We start from the raw sequence: 25,082 nt of genomic DNA on the forward strand, positions 1-25,082 counted from the left end.
GCTGTTTCAATTTCTTAACGAATAATTAACAAGATACGTTTCCGACTGAGGTAATTACTATAATTTGTAAATTATGGTACATAAATCAAAACATGTCCTTACGTGTTTTAGATCTATCTAAAGAGAAATCGTGTTGTGCATTTCATTATTGTTACACTACAAATTTTTATCGCCGATTACATACATACATACATATATATATATATATATATATATATATATATATATATATATATATGCGTGTGTGTATGCATGTGTGTATATGCAGGTGTATGTGTCTGTGTATGCATGAGTGAAGCAAGTTAATATGGATACCAGTCTGATTGAAAATAATAGATTTTTCTAGTTTCATATTTTTTAATTGCGATCTCGACTCGGTGAGTATGTTCCCGAGTCTTCGGTGGTAATTTCTAAGTTATGGATCTATGCGCCACGAATTACCACCGGAGACCAGGAAACTTACTCGTCGAGTTGAGACAATAATTTAAAAAATACATAAGAAAATTCTGTAGAAATTCTTATATATATATATATATATATATATATATATATATATATATATATATATATATATATATTAATGTTGGGACGATTAATGGGAATCGGAAAAATGGCAACGTTTTAGGGTATCGGAATCGGAAAAATTTGAGCCTTATTTTCGATTCTAAAAACAATTCTTTTAATATTTTTTTAATTTTAATTTTCCATTGCTAGTACTAATTATTAATTGCTTTTAAACCATTAACAAGACTAAAATCTATAGATCATCATAATATTAAAATACGTCGTAAATTTATTTTATTTTCGTAAAATAAAGAAAACAAAAATTGAAATTCGTAAATTCGCAAGGAAAACATGAGAATACAGTTTATTTACAACGTTTCGAAAAATGTTTAAAAATTAAATAAAACATTTTTGTCAAGAAAAATACAATCAGATATTATTGATAATTTTTTGCACAAAGGAATTACCATTTATCAAGGCCAGCAGGCCACTCGTGAATAAGGTTTAATGGGTGTAGAATAATTAATGGGAAAATGTCGTAGTAATCATTAATAGTGGGAATTGAGTAAATTGAATTACTTAAGGAGGGGGAGCTTATCACACTTGAAGACGGCCATATTATAGTCAGCCAGAAAGAAGGAAACTGGACAGAGTTCAATATGCGTGCAGGTCTAAGAAAGAAGCTTTGTTCATGGAATTTAGGCTTAGGTTCGGGCACAGATAAAGAATGGGGAGGGGAATTATTGATAGTGGTTTCAGCTACACGAGTGTTTTTCGTGAAAGTAGACCAGATGGGAATATAGACTGGAGCTCAGACGAGCACTTGCCATGAAAATAACGATAAGGCAGAGACAGGCTTGCAACGTCTCTTCTGTGGGAAAGAGATTGCAGAGAAGAGAGAAGTACATACCTCACTAGGCTACAAAGTTTATTTTGAACTCTGTCAAGGCAGGATAAAATGCTTCTAGCAGCTCCTTACCAGATGTGGCCCCCGTACTCCATCCTTGGACGTACTTATACAGGTAAAGAATTGCATCAGAACGATGTCGCCATTTTTCCAGAAACCTCGGCAACGGATTTAGTGCACGCATTTAATTTCAGATCGGGAGTGAATGTCAGTCGCAGAAGCTTATCAAAACATTGTGCTTCCCAATTGATGCCAGATGGGTATCAGATGGTGGTGGAAAGATAGAAGCTTGATTCTATATTCATTACAATTAATCAGCCACCCCTTACTCCATTGCACCACGTGATCAAAATCAGAAGGAGAGACTCAGAGACAACTTGGTCGTTTACAGCTTTTGAAGTGGTAGTGTCGTCAGCATAAATGTGTACGAATGATGTTAGGATGTTATGTGGGAGATCATTGATGTAGATCAGGAAGAGAGTTGGGCTCAGGATGGATGCCTGAGGAACTCCAGCATTAATACTGTGAGCTTCTGATTTTCCCCATCAACCCCTAAACTCATAAACCTATCAGATAGAAATGATTTATTTACTGAAAACCATTTATAGCTATAAGATTTTGTAGAGTAGACCTTTATGCCATACCCTGTCAAGCGCCTTTGAGAGATTCATTAAACCTCTGATATATAACTGTTATCACATCTGCTGTAGATCTAGCAGAACGGAAACCATATTGCATTGAGAAAGTTATTTTAACTTAGGTGGTTGACTACTCTATTTAACACAGATTCCAGCAACTTACTCATGCCGTACAACTGACTGGTCTGTATTGAGAGGGAGACGACAGATCACCTGAATTTATGGAACATACTAATGAGGTTTTTCAGGGTGTTGAAGCATAGGGTAGAATTAGCTGCAAAGTTTTTGGCGAAGAGTTTAGCTTTGTCCAATGCTTACGAAATTACCTCAGGTCTATTGATGATGATTGGGATAGACCACACACTTCTATTCAGGGCCCTATTTGTTATTTTCCAAAATTGCTGGGAACCAAGCTGCTGCTCAGCTACTTTGGACTTGACAGACTGTACATACAATTATCTCGCGTTCTATATCATTCTTTTAACGGTGCTTGCTGGCAGTTCTAAACGCGGCTTTAGTCTCAGTACGTGTATTAGGTTGGAAGCAATAGAAATTGTAATTTCTGTCCACAATGGCAGCAGCACATTTCGGAGATAACCACGGCTGGCTGTTAGGTTTTTGCTGGAATATTTTGGAGGGTATCAAGCTCTTCTTGTCTCTGTTGTTGAAGTGGCATTCTCTCCTCCAACGCTTGTTACCTCTCTTGAAATTGTAACTGGTGCTGTTTATCACGTCCTTTGAAATTTTCCTCAGCTTTCTGATGCTGGTTCATCTGGGCCTTAACTAACTGTATTAATAATACTTTAACGTCCTCCATCTTGTAATCGCTTTTCGAAATGCACGAAAAAAAAATTATTTCCGTTTTTGACTGGAGAAGAGAGATAAAATAAAAAAAAAAGAAAAAAGAAAAATTCCTTTCCTTGAGTGTGTACGTATGAGGAGGGAGCAATATATCCCTTTCTTCTTGGTAAAATCCTTAGATATAACCCAATATGAGGGTCGATAATTCTTTTTTTTTACTTGCGAAACAAAAACAAAAAAATATACCGTGATACAATACAGTTGCAAAAGAATAAATATAATTGTGGAATTGTCTGGCAGTTAACCAAAATGGCTGTTTTTTTATGTTTTTCATGTGTAGGGGGGGGAGTTGTCCCACGAGAAAGAAACAAAATTTTTGCACTTTGGAACCGAAAGTTAAAAATAGAACATTTCAGAAAATTCCACTCAATGAAAAAAGTATCTTTCTTTTAGTCCAAGTAAAACGAAAAGGAAAACAAAACATTTCTCTCCCGTTAAAATATTTTATAAAGTTAACAGCACAAAACAAAGGCAAAAAAACTTTTCACTTCATTTGAAAAAAAATGTTCAAATTTGCATACGAATAAACAGTCGACAGTTTACAATAGAGTTGTCCTCATGGTGAAAATTGGGTCAATATTTTCCTCTTTTTTCTTTCTTCTTTCAATAGGCAGCCAAATTAATTTTTAAAAATTACAAAAATGCGTTTCGTACAGTTCTTTTCAATTTAAATATAGACAAAATGATAACTTATAAATGCGTCAATAACTTTGCCTTGTGTTCGTTTCTGTTTTTTTTTTTTTTGCTTTTGTTTTTGGAATTTTGTTTTTAGAACGTAATTGCTAGCCGAATTCTTAGCTTGTAAATCCGACGTTCTTTTGAAGTCAATTAGAATTTCATTCTTTTTCCTTTTTTTTGTGGAGTTAACCCATGTGAAAATCAAATCTGACGTCGCCAGTTATGGGGGTTAAATGGTAATAAGTAGAGCGTTTGCACACGACCTGCTTGGCCGAGTGCTAATCTCTGACTCGGGCACCGGTACACGATATCAGAAGTGACGTCACGAGAGGAAGTGACGTCATGAGATAGTCCATTAATCCAATGGAGGAGCGTCTTAAAAAATATTCCAAAAATAACTTCTCTTCAGACACCAAAATACATGTCATATATATATGAATACATTCATAATCCTTATTTTAAGGGAACAAGCAGTTTGGACTCACCTCGTTCATCCTCATTTTATTTATTTATTCGATTCCTTCGAATTGAGTAATTATCCCAGTTTAATATTTCTTATTTTTAGATGATATTTCTACAAATTTTTATTTTATATTCATTTAATCTTTTTATGTGCTTTTCTATTCTTTCATTCTCCATAATACGTTATCGTATTTTATTGTTTTCTTGCTAGTTTTATAATTTCTATTTCTAATCTAGTTATATCTGTTTTTGCTTATGTTATTGCTTTTTCATTTTTATGTATTTAGGTGTTTTCTAGAACAAATCTAAAACCTCACTAGAAGAAATCCAAAGGTTATGTTGGATTTTAGATATTTTTTTAGTCGATAGATAGTCATTTGATCTAAAGACTCGTTCGAGCGTACGCACAGTAGCTATTTTTGAAACATTTTAAAATAATATAATGCTTAAATTTGTTCAAATGGTTACGAAACAATTGTAACACATAAGAAATACACCATATGATTTTCTTATTTTATATTTTGTTGTCTTGATTTTGAAAAATTATTATATGTGTGTGTGTGTGTGTGTGTGTGTGTGTGTGTGTGTGTGTGTGTGTGTGTGTGTGTGTGTGTGTGTGTGCGTGTGTGTGCGTGTCTGTGTGCGTGTGTGTGTGTGTGATCAATGTGATAAATTAGTAGATATATATAAATGCAATGCGACAGATATGTTGATCCAAAAAAAAACTGGACTGATAATTCGATCAACCTGAATGTGTATTTACATTGTTGAAACGGTCGATATCAATGGCGACTTAGGCAAATCGTTGAAGAAAATTATTTGAAACGCAGTAAAATAGTGTCGGTCTTTGATAAAGCATCATCAAAGAGTATAATGTCTTCTGCAATTTTTCTTGCAAAATCAGTTTCTTTATCCATCCGGAAGGTCCCTGAAACCGATGAATAAGAAGCCACATGTACGAGAGTACACATTATTGTCGGCAGCCCGAGGCTGAAACAGGAGACAAAGGCTTAAGCATGATTTAAGGGAAGAAAATACGCTATCGTAGACAATTTCACATAGTTAGAGATTAATTTACGTTTATATGAATGTAGCTTAAAAACTTTGACTGTAGGATCAGTGTATCAAGTTCGATTTCCGGTCGGCCAATATATCACATTCATCAATATGAAAGCAATAGATTAAATAATCGAGCAGACTAGATTCTCAAGGCGTGGTTATGTAACTTATCTAGGAGAAAAAAATCCGATATAGCTTAATTTTTTTTTGCTTACTCCAGTACTATTTCCGAGTTGTAATCAATATATCATTGTCACTTGATCTATGGTACGGTTCGAGCGTACACAATCCTTGCTTCACTGTTGACGCCTCACAAAAATGCTCTTACATCGGATATATATAACAAGAAAAGGCCCTAAATCACCTTTGAGAGGTAATCATCTCAAGGGTGATTTAGTCTTTTCTTGTTACGTCTTAAATGAAAAAGAATTATGTCTGAGTACACACTTGACTAGCATTATTTAAGATAATAGTTAATAAGATGATTTATGGGCAGATGACAATGGTTCAATCATTGTTCGTCATAGCAAAGACTTGAAAACATAGTACTTGATGAATATACATCCGATGAATTGACATAGACTATTTTTTTTTAGGAATAGTGATTAACACGCGCTGGAAGTTTGTTTTAAGTGAATCTAGTTTGCATAGAGTTAGTCTCTCTCGTCCCAACCAATTTGATCAAGTGACAGGACAGGGTTGACAGTTAGAGTCTATGTGTTGCAGGAGCTGGCGGAAATGTCGACGTCCTCCTACAGACAGCGTCTGGTATTCTCGAATAGTCACTCACATGGTAGTGGCCAGGCTCAACGTTGCTTAACTTCGGTGATCTAATAGGAATCGGTGCGTAAACATCATTATGCCGTTCTCGATACAGCCTTATTAAATACATCAAAGATAATAAGGTTGAAGTCGTGGATATGTCAAGTAATCCTGAGAAAGGAGTAAAAGTTCCCCCATATTCATGTAGCAGCTAATCAGAAAGCATTTTACTTTTCCTTACATTTCACTATATATTTGTGAATAATTGTGTTTATGAAAAATAGCAGCGATGGTTATGGAGTGTGAGTTTCTTGATTAAAGAAGGTGGAGGAAAGGTGATCTTTTATTGTACCGATTAAAAGGGGTATGTAGCTTTTTATTTTTTCACCCCCTAACAAGGCAGGTTGCCGCGTGAACGTGATGGGATAATAACATGGTAGTTGAGCAGCGAGATATCTGTTCGCGTTACATTTAAAATGTTGTACATTAGTACAGCCAAGAGGCATAGAGAGAATGCCAAAGTTTAGTAATATAAAGGTAAGAGCTATTAGAGTAGTAGGCTTTCCGGTATCTAGGTACCTCAACATTTAAGAGATGGGATTTAACAGCTTGATGAGTTGGTAAAGAGTATGTACGTAGAAGAGGCATAATGCTATGAGTTCATCAGAGTATCTTTCATTAAAGTACTTATAAAACAATCTCATTGCACTGAGTGAACAGGCGTGGGGGCTTGGCCGATAATGCAGTACCTATTGGAGTCTCTTTTTTACCACGTTTAGCTGAGATTTAACAATATTCCAAGTATGGGCGAATAGAGGCTTTGGAGAAATATAGAATACTCTCATATACGAGCAATTTTCTAACACGGTAGAGGAAATCCACCATTGCAGCAGTTTTGCCAATATCCTCAATGCATTCGTTCCAACTCGTGTTTCCTATGAATGTTTAATCGAGAAGTTTGAAAGATGACCTCTCAGGTAGAGTCTTATTAATTATGGAAATCGGTGGTTGAGAAGGGTGAAATGTATATGTATATTAATTTGCAAGTCAATTAATTCATTGCAATCACTGCACTAGTTTGCATGACTGCTGAAAATTAAGATGAGACCACCTTCGCTTTGAAACGCTTCCCCTCCCTACATCTTTTGTGCATGCGCTTAATACTTGTGCAAATTTTGAAATGTGAAGATGTATTAGAATGTGAGTTCAATCAGAAAATTATTGAGACCACTAGTACGTCAAAAATCAAATTAGAAATACGTTTCTGCACTTTATCAAATGGAAGAGAGATTCATCAGTACAGATATGACAACTAATGAAAACAGTATTCGCTATATAGTCCTATGGTATATCTCTATAGAGATGAAGTCATTTACTATGATTCTATATTACATAAATTATAAACAAACAAACAGGCAGGAATATACTTTTATCATAACATATATATATATATATATATATTTATACTTAATTTACTCACATAAAATTAATATACGAAAGTATAGATTTATGCGTAAACTTTAAGTATTTACTTCAAAATGCTCAATACGTAGGTAGAGCTAGTTAGTAAGTTATAAAATGTATATGGCGATTAAGCTACACTAAATATTCTGCGTTTCATCCATTCTAGGACTCTTCAGGTGCATAAGCCTGAAGAGTCCTAGAGTGGATGAAACGCGGAATATTCAGTGTAGCTTAATCGCCATATACATTTTATAACTTACTATATATATATATATATAGTAAACGATCACACATATATGTATATATGTATATATAGTAAACGATCACACATATATGTGTGTATATATATGCATATATATGTGCATGTGTGTGTGTACACATAGGTATATTTATATATATATATAAAAAAGGAAGGAAAACGTCTACCTTAAACCACTAACCTAGTTCTAAAACAGATCCTTTGTTCGATAAAATGTATGCCCATTGGCTGATAGGAAGGGGCGCGGTGGATACTAGAAAGATGATTGGCTAACTAGAAATCCTCAACATATATAAAAACAAGAAGCAACCACAGAATTCGCGCATAAGCCTGACGAATCCTATAGTGGATGAAACGCAGAATATTCAGTGTAGCTTAATCGCCATATATATTTTATAAATTACTAACTAGCTCTACCTACGTATTGAGCACTTTTGAAGTAAATACTTAAAGTTTACGCATAAATCTATACTTTCGTATATTAGGTTTATGTGAGTAAATGAAGTAGCTATATATATATATATATATATATATATATATATATATATATATACAAACGAAATGGAAACGATTCTCCCGTTGAATATTCGACTATTTGAATAGCCAACAATACATATATTTTGAATTTTAGCCCAGTTAAATAATTATGATTTATTCCTGGTGGGTGTACTCTCTCAAATACGTAATCCCACTAGGAAAGCAGTACAGACTTCGATTCCGGTGAAATTTGATCCTCTCCCGTAGCCCAGAATCACTTATAACTTTTATTCATAGCTAAAATATAATTTTAACTGTTCTACTAAAATTGCTCTTTGTTCCGTTGCCCAATTTCGTAGGCACTATAAAAACTCAAATGGTTTTTATGCATAACTTAATTTTTTCAGTAGAGGTCTACAGGGATTTCACCTTCGTGGAAAGAGTACGAAAAACAAATAACTAATTGATTCAGCATTTTCCAATACTGCTACATTAACATTTTGTATTGCTTTTATTTTGTATTGCCTTTATTTTGTATTGCCTTTATTTTGTATTGCCTTTATTTTGTATTGCCTTTATTCATCTGGATTATGTTTTTTGTTTGTAGTCAGCAAATTTTTCTTTTAATTCTTTCTCTTACACATGCATGTGTAGCCAGTTTTTCAAACTTTTTTCATGTGGACATGACTAATTTTCGAATTTACTGGCCACGAAACACCTCCAAACCGCACCATGATGTAATTTAATATAGGTAATATTATAATCATAATCTTTGTACAATTCAAAAGAAGAAGCCTAAAATAAACTTCTATTAATTAAAAAGAAAATTTCACTATATGAAAATAATGAAAATGCAGGACTAAAATGTTTACATTATTGATGCTTCAAAACAATGTATGTAGTGCCCACTTTTAATGTGTTTACAAATCTACCTAAAATCAACTACTGGTTAGACTGGTAAGACTTTCACGAGAATTTCGATAATTATTCAATTTTAGATTAATTAATACGTAAAATTCAGTTTGTGAAAAATATATGACAGAAAATATTTTTGTACGTAATAACACTTATATTTCATTTCATAAAATCTAACGAACATATGTTTTAATCCGTCGAAGTTTTAACATTATATGTGCTGAAGCTATATTTATGTTTACCATGAAATTCGTATGAAAATTGCAAATGAATTAAATATTATACTGTGAAACAAAAAAATCTCATAATTATATACTATAATCTGTTTAATTGGAACGAAAAATAAACATTCTAAAAAATAATTGATTTTTAAAAGATTAAAATGATTTAAACTCCATTCTTATGAAATGTTCAATTTAAACCATATAATTTTGAGTAATCATTAGACATTACTTTCACTATATTTTATACTTTTTATCTTTCTGTAAATAAAAAATAACTGTAAACAGCTTCGTAAAGTGCACACAAAATTATGATATCACCGATTCTATGGCAAGCAATGAAGGTCCTTACTGACCACTTCATAAAAATTAATATACGAGGGGCGTGCAATAAGTAATGCCCCTGCCCCACTTTCAGTAGTATGATCTAGCTGAAATTTTGCATGTGCAATGATTTATATCTCGATGTGGCAAATTACAGCTCTGAACTCTGGTTTCTGTTTTACAGGTGTTTGAACTGAGTTAGGTGTGAAATGGAGCCTGTTGAATGTCGAGCAGTGATCCGGTTTTTGTATTTGAAAGGACGCACACCACGGGAGACTTTTTATGAAATGAAAGAAACTTATGGTGATAATGGTCCATTATATGACCTTGTAAAACGCTGACATCGTGAATTCAAACATGGTGGGAAGTCTGTGGAAACAGCTCCCAGAACTGGTCGTCCTCCTTCTGCCATTGATGAGGCATCTGTCCGTAAAGTTGAGGCTGCCATTTTGGAAATCGGCGCATTACTATTCGCCAAATAGCCCAAGATGTCCAGATTAGTACAGGGTCTGTGGAAACTATCATTCATGACCATTTGCATATGCATAAGGTGTCAAAAGACTGATTACACAGGATGAAACCTGGGTCCATCACTATGATCCAGAGACCAACGCCCAGTCAATGCAGTGGAAGCACTTGGATTCACCACCTCCAAAAAAGGCAAGGGTGCAGCCCTCCGCTGGAAAAGGTCATGCTCACAGTCTTCTGGGATCAGGTCGGAGTAGTGATGACAGATTTCCTGGCAAAACGTACCACAATTACAGGAGCCTATTATGCTTCACTTTTGAGGGAATTAAGGGAAGCTATCAAAATCAAGAGGCGGGGCAAGATCAGCAAAGGTACCCTCCTTCTGCAAGAAAACACTCCGGTCCACAACTCGCATGTCGCCAGATCAGAAGCACGAGCGTGTGGTTATGAAATCCTTCCCCATCCTCCCTACTCTCCTGACCTTGCACCCTCTGACTTTCACCGCTTCCCAGCCATGAAGTTGTTTTGGAAAGGAAAACGTTTCCCAGATGATGCAGCCTTGATTTCTGAAGTCACGTCGTGGTTGGAGAACCAACCTGGGGTGTTTTACAAAAACGGTCTGCATAAATCTGGGTGGTTCCTATGTAGAGAAAGATTAATAGCTGTGCCCAGTTTCTTTGCTCTTCTGAAGTGGCTCAGGGGCATTACTTATTACAGGCCCCTCATTCAAAAAAATAATTAATATGTTAGTTAACATTCTCCTATATTAACTCGCGCAACGCTGAGAAAAAGTTCTTGCTTATATATATATATATATATATATATATATATATATATATATATATATATACTAGCATTTCAGTCCGGCGTTGCCCGGGTGTTTGGATGTGTATATTGAGCAAATTAAAAAAAAGTAGTAGAAAGACAGGCTCGAACCCGTACCGCGAAGGAGGAAAAGGACGGGGAAAAAAACCTGACGTCTTTGCGGTTACGACCACCGCCATACCTGAATGACTTCTGCTTACATTAAGGCTACATAATCGAAAGAAGAGGATATCTGTAAAAATATCGGCGACAAAAGCGATCCCCCTATATATATATATATATATATATATATATATATATATATATATATATATATATATATATATATATATATATATATATATGCCTAGTTAAAGTTAATGTTTTAGCCAATTTATCGTATGAAAGGTCGAACCTCAAAACGATACTGATCTTGGTAAAATCCGTCGCCTCTGTCAGAAGATATGCAAACATACATACATACATACATACATTTATATATTGGTAACTAAAAATTTTTGACCCAAACCCATGAAAAAGCTTGCTCTATCTCTGATTACTCTTTATGTAAAATTTCAAATGTTTGACCCCTATTATGACCCCTAAACATTTATTGTTTGCGGCTCAAATCAAGTTATTAAGTTAGATCCATTAAAATTGACAGAGTTATTGCGTAGGGAAATGCACACAGACAGACACACAGACAGACACGCACACACGCTCACTTTTATAGATATACTAGCATTTCAGCCCGGCACAGCCCAGGTTCTGAGCAAAAAAAAAAACGGTCAATTTTTTTTAAATTTGACCCCTATTATGACCCCTTAACATTAATTATTTTGGGCTCAAATCAAATTAATGAGTTAGATCAATGTCCAAGGAACCTATATCTAAAATTTCAAGTGTTTAGACCCAAAATTGTCGGAGGAGTTTGGTAGAGTTCTCAAAAATCAAATCGTTGAACTTGGACCCTTTAACAGCGAAATTTCTGACCGAAAACCGATCACATGGATTTCCCCAAATCTCCGTACCCTTTATATCAAATTTCGAGTCTGTAGACTAAACATTGACAGGGTTATTGCGTAGGGAAATGTACACACGCGGACAGACAGACAGACAGACAGACAGACACATACACACACAGACACGTTCACTTTTATAGATATACTAGCATTTCAGCCCGGCGGGTGTTTGGAGGTGTATGCTGAGCAAAAAAAAAATGGTCAATTTTTTTAAGTGTGACCCCTATTATGACCCTTTAACATTTATTGTTTTGGGCTCAAATCATGTTATTAAGTTAGATCCATGCCCAAGAAACCTATATCTAAAATTTCAAGTGTTTAGACCCAAAATTGTCGAAGGAGTTTGGTAGAGTTCTCAAAGGTCAAATCGTTCAACTTTGACCCCTTAACAGCCAAATTTCTGGCCGAAAACCGATCACATAGATTTTCCCAAATCTCCGTACCCTGTATATCAAATTTCGAGTCTGTAGACTGAAAATTAACAGAGTTATATCGAAGGAAAATGTACACAGACACACAGACACGTTCACTTTCATAGATATACTAGCATTTCGGCCCGGCGTTGTCCAGGTGTTTGGAGATGTATGCTGAGCAACAAAAAAAAGAATGGTCAATTTTTTAAAACTTTGACCCCTATTATGAACCCTTAAAATTTATTGTTTTGGTGTCAAATCAAGTTATTAATTAGATCTATGTCCAATGGACCCATATCTAAAATTACAAGGGTTTAGACCCAAAATTGTCGGAGGAGTTTGGTAGAGTTCTCAAAGGTCAAATCGTTCAACTTTGACCCCTTAACAGCCAAATTTCTGGCCGAAACCGATCACATAGATTTTCCCAAATCTCAGTACCCTGTATATCAAATTTCGAGTCTGTAGATTCAAAATTGACAGAGTTATTGCGTAGGGAAATGTACACAGACAGAAACACAGACACGTCCACTTTTATATACATATATGTTTAAATGGACATTGGATGAAATCATTTGCGAGCACCAATCCCATGGGCCGGATGTTAGAACTGCCGGCTACCAACGCGATGTGTGTAGGTTCAATCTCTGGTTAGGGAAAGGTGCTGGGCTAGCCGCACTAATGAGTTGTGATACAATGAAACAGTACAGATGTGGATGAATATATATATATATATATATATATATTGTCTAGGACGTTTTTCACTTTTAAAACTATATATATATATATATATATATATATATATATATATATATATATATATATTAAGTAATGTGATTTATAATTTAAAAGTTTTAAAATTTTTTAAATTTAACAATCAAAATTTAATTAAATTAAAAATCAGTTTCATAAGAAGGAACAACAACAAAGTCAATTATCTGTACGATCGTTTCGGAAATCCGTGCTTTTTATTTGTGGTATACATGAAGTCACGTAGAATAATTATACATAGTTTTTTTGGTAAGCACGGTCTCCTCATCAGCAAATTTAGGAGGATTTCTATTGAATTGAAAAGACACCAAAAATAAACCTAGCATTAAAAGTAAGGCAGATGAATCTGAAAAATTGAAGTAAAAGGTTTGGATATAAAATTTATAAGAAAATTAATAAGAAAATTTGTATAGGTTAGAGATAGAAATGAGTAGAAAAAATATATATTTTTGAATTTACATAATAAATTTGATTTAAAAATATATAGATATATAATTACCTTTTGGTTTTTCTTTTTTTGAAATCAGGAACTGTATTTAAAGTAGTCATTTAGATGTTTGCTATAGCTTTTTATTTTATTGAATGATGAATTTTAAAAGGGCGACGCTCGTGCAGTAAATTGTTTCCGTTAGCGTATTTTGATTTAGAGACGCTACAGTTAATATCTATAGAGAGAGAGTTTTTTTTTTTTTTTTTTTCAAGTTTTTAAGGGGAGATAATTGTCATGGCTTTATTTATTATTTGATTTACGAGTCTAAGGGCGGTAATTGGTTTAACTTAATTTATTAAAAAAAAAGAAAAAAAAAAAATCTATTTTTACTAATGAGTAATTTTTAATAATTTAAGGTGGTTTATATTTATTAAATTTAAACCAACGTTTATGATTACACGATAGAAGCTCGTGTCTTGAATTTACTAGTTTGTTTGTGCTTTTTATATCTTCATATTTTAAAATATTTAGGGTTTCTTTTGTACATAATGTACAAAATTTATCTCCTGGTTTATATGATTTGCAAGTCTCAATTATTTGCCATTTTTAGTTGAAAGAAATATTGCTATTTTTTAGTTGCCAAATATAGTTGGATAGAGTAGTTTGGTTTGATAGAGAGTTATTTTTAAAAGAATGTTTGTGCGTTGAAATTCTATGTTTTATTGGGCCAGATGTGGAACCAATATATATTACCTCTTGATTATTATGATTATTTTCCGTTAGGTCTATTGTTGGATTATAATGTGGTGGGTTGGTTAATAATTGATCGGTAGATTGATTTAAGTTGGTGTTATTATTTAATCTGGTAGTTGAGTTATGGCTGTTGATAGGTTCTTGTATATTTGGAGTTTTTGATACTGTGCAGCTATAGATAACATTTTTAATTTTACATGAGCCTTGTAGGGGACATTTATTTTTTCTTCTACAGTTACAGTCCGATGTATTTTGTATAGTTGCATTTTGTAGTTTATTAATTTTATTATTATTAGAGCTAATTATTTTCTGATGAAGGTTAGGCATAGTAGAGTAAGAGACTTTAATTGTGTTCTTATTGAAAATCTTATTATATCTATGGGGGGCTTTAAAGTTCTTATCTAATATTTTAAAAAATTCTCTAGCTATGTTTGTTTCTAGGTTTTTGGAATACGGGGGGTTGAACCATAGGATCTCCTTGTGTCTATTCTTACGTTTGCGGGTTTTAGTTTGTTGTTTATTTATATTATTATCTAATATTTGTAGTTTGGTTTTATCTTTTTTTGTCTCCTGGTTATTTTTCTTAACTCGTATACGGGAAGACATTGCCATATTATATGTTATTACGCTCTTAATAGGTTTATTTTTAATGCAGTTTATGTTTCTATCATTTTCATTTATGAATTTAATTTGTGAATTATATCCAGAGTTTTTAAGGGCTTCATTATAGTATTTTTCATTTTTGGTAAATATTGATTTAGTAGAAGACAGTCTAGAAATCCTTAGAGCGATATTGGGAACTATTGATTTTAATATTGATTTAGGGTGGTTTGATTGATTGTGGACATATAGAAGTGATTGGTTAGGTTTATGGTATGGTTCAAAGGTAGAATTTTCAAGATTTAAGGTTATGTCTAAGAAATTAACAATTTTTTTATTAGGGTCGATTTTTATACTAAGTCCATAATTTTTAAATAATTTATGTAGAGCTTTAATTGCATTTTCATAATTTTTATTAGTAGAATTCGTTATGAAAAGTGCATCATCTCTATATAGCCCTCCTTCAAGTTTGAATTGTTTATGGAGTATACAATGTATTTCATTTAAAAGGAAAAGGCCAACTAGATCAGTGACCTGAGTCGAGTCCGTCGATCCCATTAAAATGTTGAAGTGGTTAGGGGTATTTTTCCTGGTCCAATATTTATTATCAAATGTTATTAAAGACTGTCTAGCTATAAGTATTAGTTTAGTTTCGTCTTGAGTTATATTAGTTAATTTTCGTGCCATTAATAGAGATTTATTAAGTAGGATAGGTGATATAGATTGGTAATATGATTCAATGTCAAAAGAAAGAAATTTAATATTATTTTTATTTTGAATATTAGAAAACCAGTCGATTACTTGGTTTGAAGATTGCCATAGTGGGTATTTTATTATGGATTTAATTTTGGGGATAATTCTATCTAATATGTTTTTACTAACCAGTCCTATATCTGATTTCGAGGGGCAAATGAGTCTAATAGTAGGGTTGATATTGAAGCTGTGTTTGTGGTCTTTTAAAGTAAATCTCGGGGTACCTGGTACCGTTATTTCTGTGTATTTATCTATTTTAAGTTTAGTTAAAATGTTTTTTGCATCATTATTTATTTTATTTAGTGCTGATTTATTAGTAGTTTTATAATTTTTATTAAGTTCTTTATATATTAGATTTTTATATTGTATATAGTCCATTGTGTAGAAATTTCCAGTTTTATCTGCCGGTACTATGAGTTTATTTTGGTGGCTTGTAGAAATAGATTTTGAAAATTTATTTATTTTTTTAAGTGTTGGAGTGATATATTTTTTATTTTTCTTAAATTTAATATTTTTAATCAGGTTGATTAAGTCATTTTCAAAATTTTCAGTGTCTATGTTTCTCTTAGGGTTTTTGTATGTTTTTATTCTGTAGTATTTCGCTGCTTTTCTTTCTTCATTGTCTTGTCTGAGGATGGTTTCTTTTATTTCTCCAGGTTGGTGGTGTATTGGTTCTGTGGTTTCACTTTGGTAATTATCAAAATGGTAGGCTTTCCATCTCAAGTTCCTTATAAATGTATTTATACTTGTAATTAAGCTGGTTATAAAGGTGTCTTTAGGGGGTATGGGGATGCATTTAGTTGATAATTGTATGTCCTTCTTATGAAACATATCCACAATTACGTATATAAACTCAACCTGTTATAGGGAGCTAATAATTTAAAGGAGATTAGAATAATAGTCTAAAGAGCTAAGTGTATTTTAATGTAATAGTGAAATTACTAGTTTAATTAAAATACAGGAAATGCTCGTTGTAATTTAGATATATAATAAGCTCGATAGTTAAATGTCCTAGAGCTAATTCAATATTAAGTAATGTGATTTATAATTTAAAAGTTTTAAAAGTTTTTAAATTTAACAATCAAAATTTAATTAAATTAAAAATCAGTTTCATAAGAAGGAACAACAACAAAGTCAATTATCTGTACGATCGTTTCGAAAATCCGTGCTTTTTATTTGTGGTATACATGAAGTCACGTAGAATAATTATACATAGTTTTTTTGGTAAGCACGGTCTCCTCATCAGCAAATTTAGGAGGATTTCTATTGAATTGAAAAGACACCAAAAATAAACCTAGCATTAAAAGTAAGGCAGATGAATCTGAAAAATTGAAGTAAAAGGTTTGGATATAAAATTTATAAGAAAATTAATAAGAAAATTTGTATATAATAAAAAGCTATAGCAAACATCTAAATGACTACTTTAAATACAGTTCCTGATTTCAAAAAAAGAAAAACCAAAAGGTAATTATATATCTATATATTTTTAAATCAAATTTATTATGTAAATTCAAAAATATATATATTTTTTCTACTCATTTCTATCTCTAACCTATACAAATTTTCTTATTAATTTTCTTATAAATTTTATATCCAAACCTTTTACTTCAATTTTTCAGATTCATCTGCCTTACTTTTAATGCTAGGTTTATTTTTGGTGTCTTTTCAATTCAATAGAAATCCTCCTAAATTTGCTGATGAGGAGACCGTGCTTACCAAAAAAACTATGTATAATTATTCTACGTGACTTCATGTATACCACAAATAAAAAGCACGGATTTCCGAAACGATCGTACAGATAATTGACTTTGTTGTTGTTCCTTCTTATGAAACTGATTTTTAATTTAATTAAATTTTGATTGTTAAATTTTAAAAATTTTAAAAATTTTAAATTATAAATCACATTACTTAATATTGAATTAGCTCTAGGACATTTAACTATCGAGCTTATTATATATCTAAATTACAACGAGCATTTCCTGTATTTTAATTAAACTAGTAATTTCACTATTACATTAAAATACACTTAGCTCTTTAGACTATTATTCTAATCTCCTTTAAATTTATATATATATATATATATATATATATATATATATATATATATATATATATATATATTAGTCAAATACATACGTAAGCTAAAATGTTTATATGTAATTTAATTACTTGGAGCAGTATTTACATAAGAATAGATAACAACAGATTCATTTAGATAGCTTAATAGTGCCATACTAAAACTATAAATATTTTCTTTCAATAGTTTTTATGGTATCTTCAAAGAATTAATGTGTTATTTAATGTGCTATTAACGTAATATCTTTAGTTTGCTTTCGGTAATTTACACCAGTTCTAATATAGGGATCAATAATTGTTTACCATGAATAAACGTTTCGAAAAAAATGTTAATTATGATTTCAAATATCTTAGGCGTTCTCCAGGAATCAACACGCACGTTTCTAGAAACCATTTTATTAGTTAATTTACATTTAATTATAGACACATAAATGATTTTCGTCATCACTATATTTCACAATTGATCAATTTTCAAACACATATATACATTATATGTACCTACTCTAGCGCTTAAAACAATTTCAAGATAAGAAAATAATAATGCTTATGTGTATTAGGTTGGTGCAAAAATAATTTTGCACCAACCTCATATTTAAATTATTTCTCAAATCAAGTTCCAACTTTTTTATGTTCTGTTCAGATGTTCGATGAAGAGTCAAATAGTGTATGTCGAGAGAATCCTCTTAACTCAACCGAACGAAATCCTGTGTGCATTCCTTCAGCGGAGAGTTGTATTTTAGATATGGTAAACACACAACTTAAGGTAAGTGAAAAATTATAACATTCGGTGTCAGGTACATATTTTTAATTATTTATATAATAGAGATTTTGTGTGTGCATGATTTTAGAATACTATGTTTTCACTCGTCGAGAAGTGCATAAGCCACCATCGTCGCAAACCCAGGCTCTTGCTCGTCTGTGAATGCTATCAATCGGACACCGATGTTTAGTCTTTAATAAGGTTTATTTTAAAGAAAGTATAGTCGCAAAAATACCAAAGCGACAGTTTATGCGTAGGATAGGGATAATAGCAGACATAAATAAACGGGTAGTTCATTCCGCTACACTAAAATTGTTTCGCCAGCCAAGAGGCAAAAAATCCTCTCTTGAAAGTCTCGTGGTTCCGATAATGTCCGTTCTACTGATCTTTGCTGACCATTACGATGTCATTCAAACTCTTTATTTAAACAACAGACCTCGTTATGTAATGGGGATATTATTTTTTAACTTATAAAATGGCTATTTTATAGATTCATGTCTTTTGGGAATACATTAGCATGATTAAAACTACTTTAGTTTTTGTTGCATACATACCAAAATAACATGTTTCTAAAGCCTCATATGGGCAAAATTTCTTTTCAGAACTTTCCATTCTCTTCTGACTACAATATAGTCGACACCAAGTCCAAAGTCAACAAATACTTGTCGAGTTTTAGTAATTAAATCCTACCCTTTTACTCACTGTTTTTAATCCTCTTATTGTATTGGTCTACTTCCAACTGGCGATCTTATTAAACATTATCCTCGAGTGTCCTTTGAGCCTTGATACAACGTGGCTCATTATATAACTTATAATCGCGATGATTTAGAAACGATGTGTGTTGTATATAAAATACGATTCCTTTTTAACAGAGGACCAGTGCTGATGTAAAAATATAACAAACATAGCAACTACATCTATTTCCCCTTGTGTATAGATATAGTGACTGATATAGTTTAATACTATATCTCTGCTGTTTTTAGTTTTATTCATAACACAAACTCAAAGGTCCTTAGATAGTAATAAACACAAGAAAATACTATAATCCATAGCTTTATCTGTATTTAACTCCCTGAAAGTTTAAGAACAATTCTTTATGTCGCCAAGACGATGTTAATATTAAACGTTACACACAGTCAAATATTTTCATCAAAAGCAATACTTTGCAAAGAAATTTTGTCCTGCCTTTTTATCATAATATAAAATGGGTTTGATTGTTATATCTGCACAGGTGTCAAAAATGTATTATTGATTATATTATTTTGTTTTGTTCATATGAAGTCTTTGCTCATCTATTTACTAATAAAACGTGATGGTGATTTTGTAGTTTGTATGCTAATTCTCAAATAGAAATATATGATTGATTGACAGAAAAGGAATCAACAGAATACACATTTCTAGTTTTTTATTATGTCAATCCTAGAATTTTAATCTCACGAAAGTCTAAAAAAAAAACTTTTTTAGCGTTTTATAAATTTCCAGAAATTAGTATAACATAAAACCGTTACATAAATATTTTCTTAAACTAATCACCCTTTTAAATAATCTGCAAAAGAGTACACATACAAGGTATTTGGCGTCTGTCCAAAGTGAATTATTTTACCTTAAAAATATAATTTCTAATAAAACGTTTAGAAGTATTTAAACTGTTTGATAAAAAACTGTTATTTAAACTGTTTTAAAACATTGAAATCTGAAAAATAAATGGCATTAGAGAACCAATTAACATGGAGTTATTTTTTTAAATAAACATTTATTTATTTAAATTCTAATTTCCAACCCAATAAATACAGGGAGAAATACAGACAATCTTTTCTTTCTTTTTTTTTTTTACGCAACATGTTGTTAAGTAATCTTCTGTTCTTATTGAAGATCGAGATTTTTAATGTTCGAATCGAGTGGCTGTGTGCCTTTATTCGCACGTGTAGGAAACAGAAGACATGCCGCTTAAAAAAAAAAAAATATATATATATATATATATATATATATTGTATTTATTTTCTTGATGAAGATTTTTATATGATTCGAAAAGTAGAAATTAAATAAATATGTTTATTTAACAAAAAATGCATTTTGATTGGTTTTTAAACCATTAATTTTTTAATACTTTCTAATAGTTTTGCCAATAAACAATACGTAAAAACATTTGTTGCGGTGATATTTTCTGTTATGCAATTACTAAATAGCATATTTTTTACGAAATTTCACAAATATATTTTTGAAGTCTAAATCGGTAGAAACTAAGTAAAAATAGAAAATGGCATAATCAGGTACTGTAACAAACACAGATCAAGAAACAGGTTATAAATTATTCAAACTCAATGTTATAATATATTTTCACAGATGACGAGCGATGGATGCCGGTTGAACTGTCGGGTAAGGGATGGTTTCTTATACTAAATCGTTGGATGAGTATGTGTTATGTATATATCGAAATGTTATGTGTTATGTATATATCGAAATGTTATGTGTTATGTATATATTGAAATGTTATGTGTTATGTATATATCGAAATGTTATGTGTTATGTATATATCGAAATGTTATGTGTTATGTATATATCGAAATGTTATGCGTTATGTATATATCGAAATGTTATGTGTTATGTATATATCGAAATGTTATGTGTTATGTATATATCGAAATGTTATGCGTTATGTATATATCGAAATGTTATGTGTTATGTATATATCGAAATGTTATGTGTTATGTATATATCGAAATGTTATGTGTTATGTATATATCGAAATGTTATGCGTTATGTATATATCGAAATGTTATGTGTTATGTATATATCGAAATGTTATGCGTTATGTATATATCGAAATGTTATGTGTTATGTATATATCGAAATGTTATGTGTTATGTATATATCGAAATGTTATGCGTTATGTATATATCGAAATGTTATGTGTTATGTATATATCGAAATGTTATGTGTTATGTATATATCGAAATGTTATGTGTTATGTATATATCGAAATGTTATGTGTTATGTATATATCGAAATGTTATGTGTTATGTATATATCGAAATGGGCCAAGAAAAACGAATGATTATTATTAATAAAGAAAATATAAAACTAGAAAAACTACCCAGCGTTTCCTGGAGCAAAAGTTTACCATCTCTCTATTAAAAATGTTCCTTCTCTTTTCTTCCAGCTCATTCCTCTCTTTGTCCATACACACACAGACAAATCGTTTTTATAGATAGCCGGGGGGGAAATAAATTAGCGTAAGCAAATTAACAACTTGAGTAAAATAAAAATTAAAGTTAGTTCCGTTTAGCTAACCTGACTGAAAAAAACAACGTAAATATATGAAGTAAAATGTAGCGAAGTTTGAACAATGAAAACTAATATTTCTCATTATTCATTTTTTCATTTTTAAAAAGTCGCTGCCTCATACTTTATTTTCTATACATACTTTTAATATTTCTGATTTTTTTATTCATTCTATTTTTCAATCTAAATATTATTAAGCTAGTTATTATCTATATTTACATTGTGTATAATTCCGGTCCTTCTTTTCTAATGAAAAGCATTTAGCTTTGAACTGCCATAGCCTAAAGTGTTTTTCATCTTTCTCTCTTTTACTTTTTCTTATCATTCTGATGTTATAATAAATTTATATTTAACTTTTATTATTCATCTTTGACTTTATATATATATATATATATATATATATATATATATATATATATATATATATAGGTTGACCCAAAAAAATAAAAGCTAAATGGAGGCCATCTAGAACATATGCTGTAGAACGGAGAAAAAAAAGGCCAAAGACCCTAGTGTTTTGATGTGATGTTTTGAATATAATAAACTAGTTATGACCAAAGTTTCATTTCATTCGGACAAAACACTAAGAAACGGGGCTTAATTAGAGTTGGGGCCCGTTTTTGGGTCACCCTGTATATAGATGTATATATATATATATATATATATATATATATATATATATATATATATATATATATATGCATGTATATATATATGTATATATATACATATATATATATATATATATATATATATATATATACATATGAATGTTTTTCTCCGTGATACCAGTGTTGTTTAAGTTTAAATTCAAAATGTAAGCTTAATAAGCCAATTCAACGCAGAATTTGTTAATATAAGCTCGTTTGTAGATAAATAAATGGTTAAGTATTATCATAAGCCCCTTTTATAAAGAGAGGGTGGTTTGATTGCGTTAAAATAATTATATCTTCCTGGCAGTAAAGCTATAGTTCTTTCTCCTGGGTTAAACACTTTAGATGTAATTGCCGATACAGGTTGGCATTAAAACCCATTTAGATGTTTCAATCGCGCAGTTAATCTGCCATCCGACAGTTTTCATAAATTTAAGTATAATTATAAGTTCTTATGCTTTATTTTTGTCTCTTTTAATGTATTATTGCATAAGCTTAATGTTCTGTGATATTCTAATTTCAGGATAGCTAAAATGAAGTACCGATAATTATGGATGCTGGCAAGTGTTCTATTTGCAACACTGAACTGTCCAGAAAGGAAGAAATATTCATCGTCAGCTAGAATGGATCGATTCTATTAACAGGGCTTTTGAACAATGATCATAATTCAGATTGGTCAACATCTTCACAAAAAATTCAGAGCGTTGGACCAACCCCAAATATCCCAAATATCCCAAATAAAGTAACCGTAAAAAAAGGTTCACCCATGATGAAATGCCATCCCATACAATCCCCTCTTTGTGTGTTTAACTTTAGGAACAGTGTCTTTATTGTAGTACTGGAACATAATCTAATAGAAAGAAAAGAAGTGTTGATGTTTCCTATGTATAAACTATTATAGTTATGGTCAGAGTGTTAAAAGTTTGTGACAAAGTCCGAAAAATGATGGTTGGGCGTCCACTGTTAAAAGTAGAATCGATTATGTAGCTGACCTTGTTTCACAAGAAGCACTGTTATCACAGAACATGTTTTGCAAACATTTATTCCAATAAAAACATTCCTATGGCATTCTTTTCTGCTGATTTTTCTAAGAAGCAAAACCTTGGTAGATCAGAGGTTTCAGAGATAAAGAAGTCATTTCTGGAAGTTGCTAATACACACATACAAGCAAAATCACGAAGATCACCTCACCATTGTCGATCTTGTTAAAAAACTGGAGGAAATTCTCGAGTCTCTTATACCTGAAATCTCGATTGCTAGAACATTTCAAAGACAAAATAATTATGACTGGAATTCATAGGAAACATATGTTGTTACATTCTTAAGTACAGAAAAATATATATTTTGTGAATTTTATGCACAAAGCCGCTTAACAGACAGTTCAGAATCAGAGGCTATTAGAATCATAGAGACAGCAGTCAAGCTTATCAAAAGTGACATTAAAAGTATCAACACAAGTTGAGAATATTACTCGTCAAAGAATAATCTTGAACAGGATGCGATTCTTGAATATGTTTCTAAAACATTGTTGATCTTTCTCAAGAATGTATTTGCAGGCAAAGAAAATGAATTGGCACATGTATGAATATGTCAAGCGATAATGCAGGCTGTTAGATTCAGAGTTCTCCTTGCACTTTTTCGGTTTGGTTTAGCTGTTGAAAAGCATGACCAATTTGAATCAAGGTTCTTATCTGAAACTCTGGATTATCATAACTACTCTTCATTTTACTTGGAAGTCCAGAAATTCGGAAGAAGTGCTACTCTTGTTCATGACGCTGGAATTCTCTCCCCTGTTGAAACTGAACTTATGCAGTTGGTAGCTGATAATGTGAGCCATAATGTAAGGAGTATTGATGAATTCAACACATTCCACGGTACGGGCATCATAGGATCTTTTACGTCCGGGGAAGTTAAAGCAAATCAGTTCCAAGGATTCAGGTTCTTTCAGAAGATATTTCAGAAAATAGATTCACAGTACACCAACAAACCACCAGTGACATTTAAAGAGCTCAATGCCAAGAAAGTTATCGAGTCATGTAGACATCCTTTCACTAATTTTACATCTGTCCAGACCAGCATGGCCAGGCTTTATGCAGTAAGTGCATAAAGGAGCATATCCTGGGAAATAAGACAGTTTTTTTTGCCAATGATCGACATTATGTACTCAACATTATGTTACATTAGTGATTTAGCCAGGAAAAAACAGTTCACCGATTGTAACATTTCACTTTGGTACAAAGCAACAATGATAGTCGAGTCACAGCCTAGTTTCAAGCCCCTGAAATCATTTGCCTTGCGACTTGGTGGGTTCCGTACACAGATGGGCTCACTGGGGTCAATTGGTCAATTGGTCATTTGATGACAGCTTTTGGATTGCAAGAACTTTTTTTTAACTTGGGCATGTTGAAAACACAGGCAAGCACATGCTAAGTAGAAAAGCAATAGCAAGAGCCATTTGTGCTCACAGTTAATGCTGCTCTGGATGTTATTTTTTAGCGAAAGCTTGTGATTTGCCAGTTTCACATGTCACTTAAGGTAATCAACCTAACACTGATGCAGAGGTGTCATATCCTCAAAATAGAAGATCCGAAAGAGGCTTAAGGGCTACTGGAAGGTCTCCTTGATGGTGAAGCGTATTGCGTAGTCGATCTTTCGTCAGCAAGGTAGCAAAAGTAAACTCGTTTGAATAAAAAAATATAAAATTTTTATTTTCTGGTCGTCGTTACCGCGTCGTAAAAATGCTCGCGCTTAGCCAGAAAACGGAGGAGA

General features: G+C 32.0%; 1 protein-coding gene across 4 annotated transcripts in view; it reads left to right on the plus strand.

The window, feature by feature from the left end:
• The window catches only part of LOC145266488 (uncharacterized), a 167,585-nt gene that overhangs the window by 49,832 nt on the left and 92,671 nt on the right, over positions 1–25,082 (plus strand). For 3 of the 4 annotated variants that reach the window (XM_080122207.1, XM_080122210.1, XM_080122208.1), the window contains exons 5-6: positions 18,259–18,381; positions 20,722–20,754. The exons of the other annotated variant lie outside the window; for it this stretch is intronic. In XM_080122207.1, coding sequence (XP_079978333.1) covers positions 18,259–18,381; positions 20,722–20,754 — 156 coding nt within the window. The remainder of the gene's footprint in view (positions 1–18,258; positions 18,382–20,721; positions 20,755–25,082) is intronic. 4 annotated transcript variants of the gene reach the window in all.

Source organism: Euprymna scolopes, chromosome 41, assembly GCF_053919585.1.
Source record: "Euprymna scolopes isolate OS-2025 chromosome 41, ASM5391958v1, whole genome shotgun sequence".
NCBI classification, from domain to species: Eukaryota; Metazoa; Mollusca; class Cephalopoda; order Sepiida; family Sepiolidae; genus Euprymna; species Euprymna scolopes.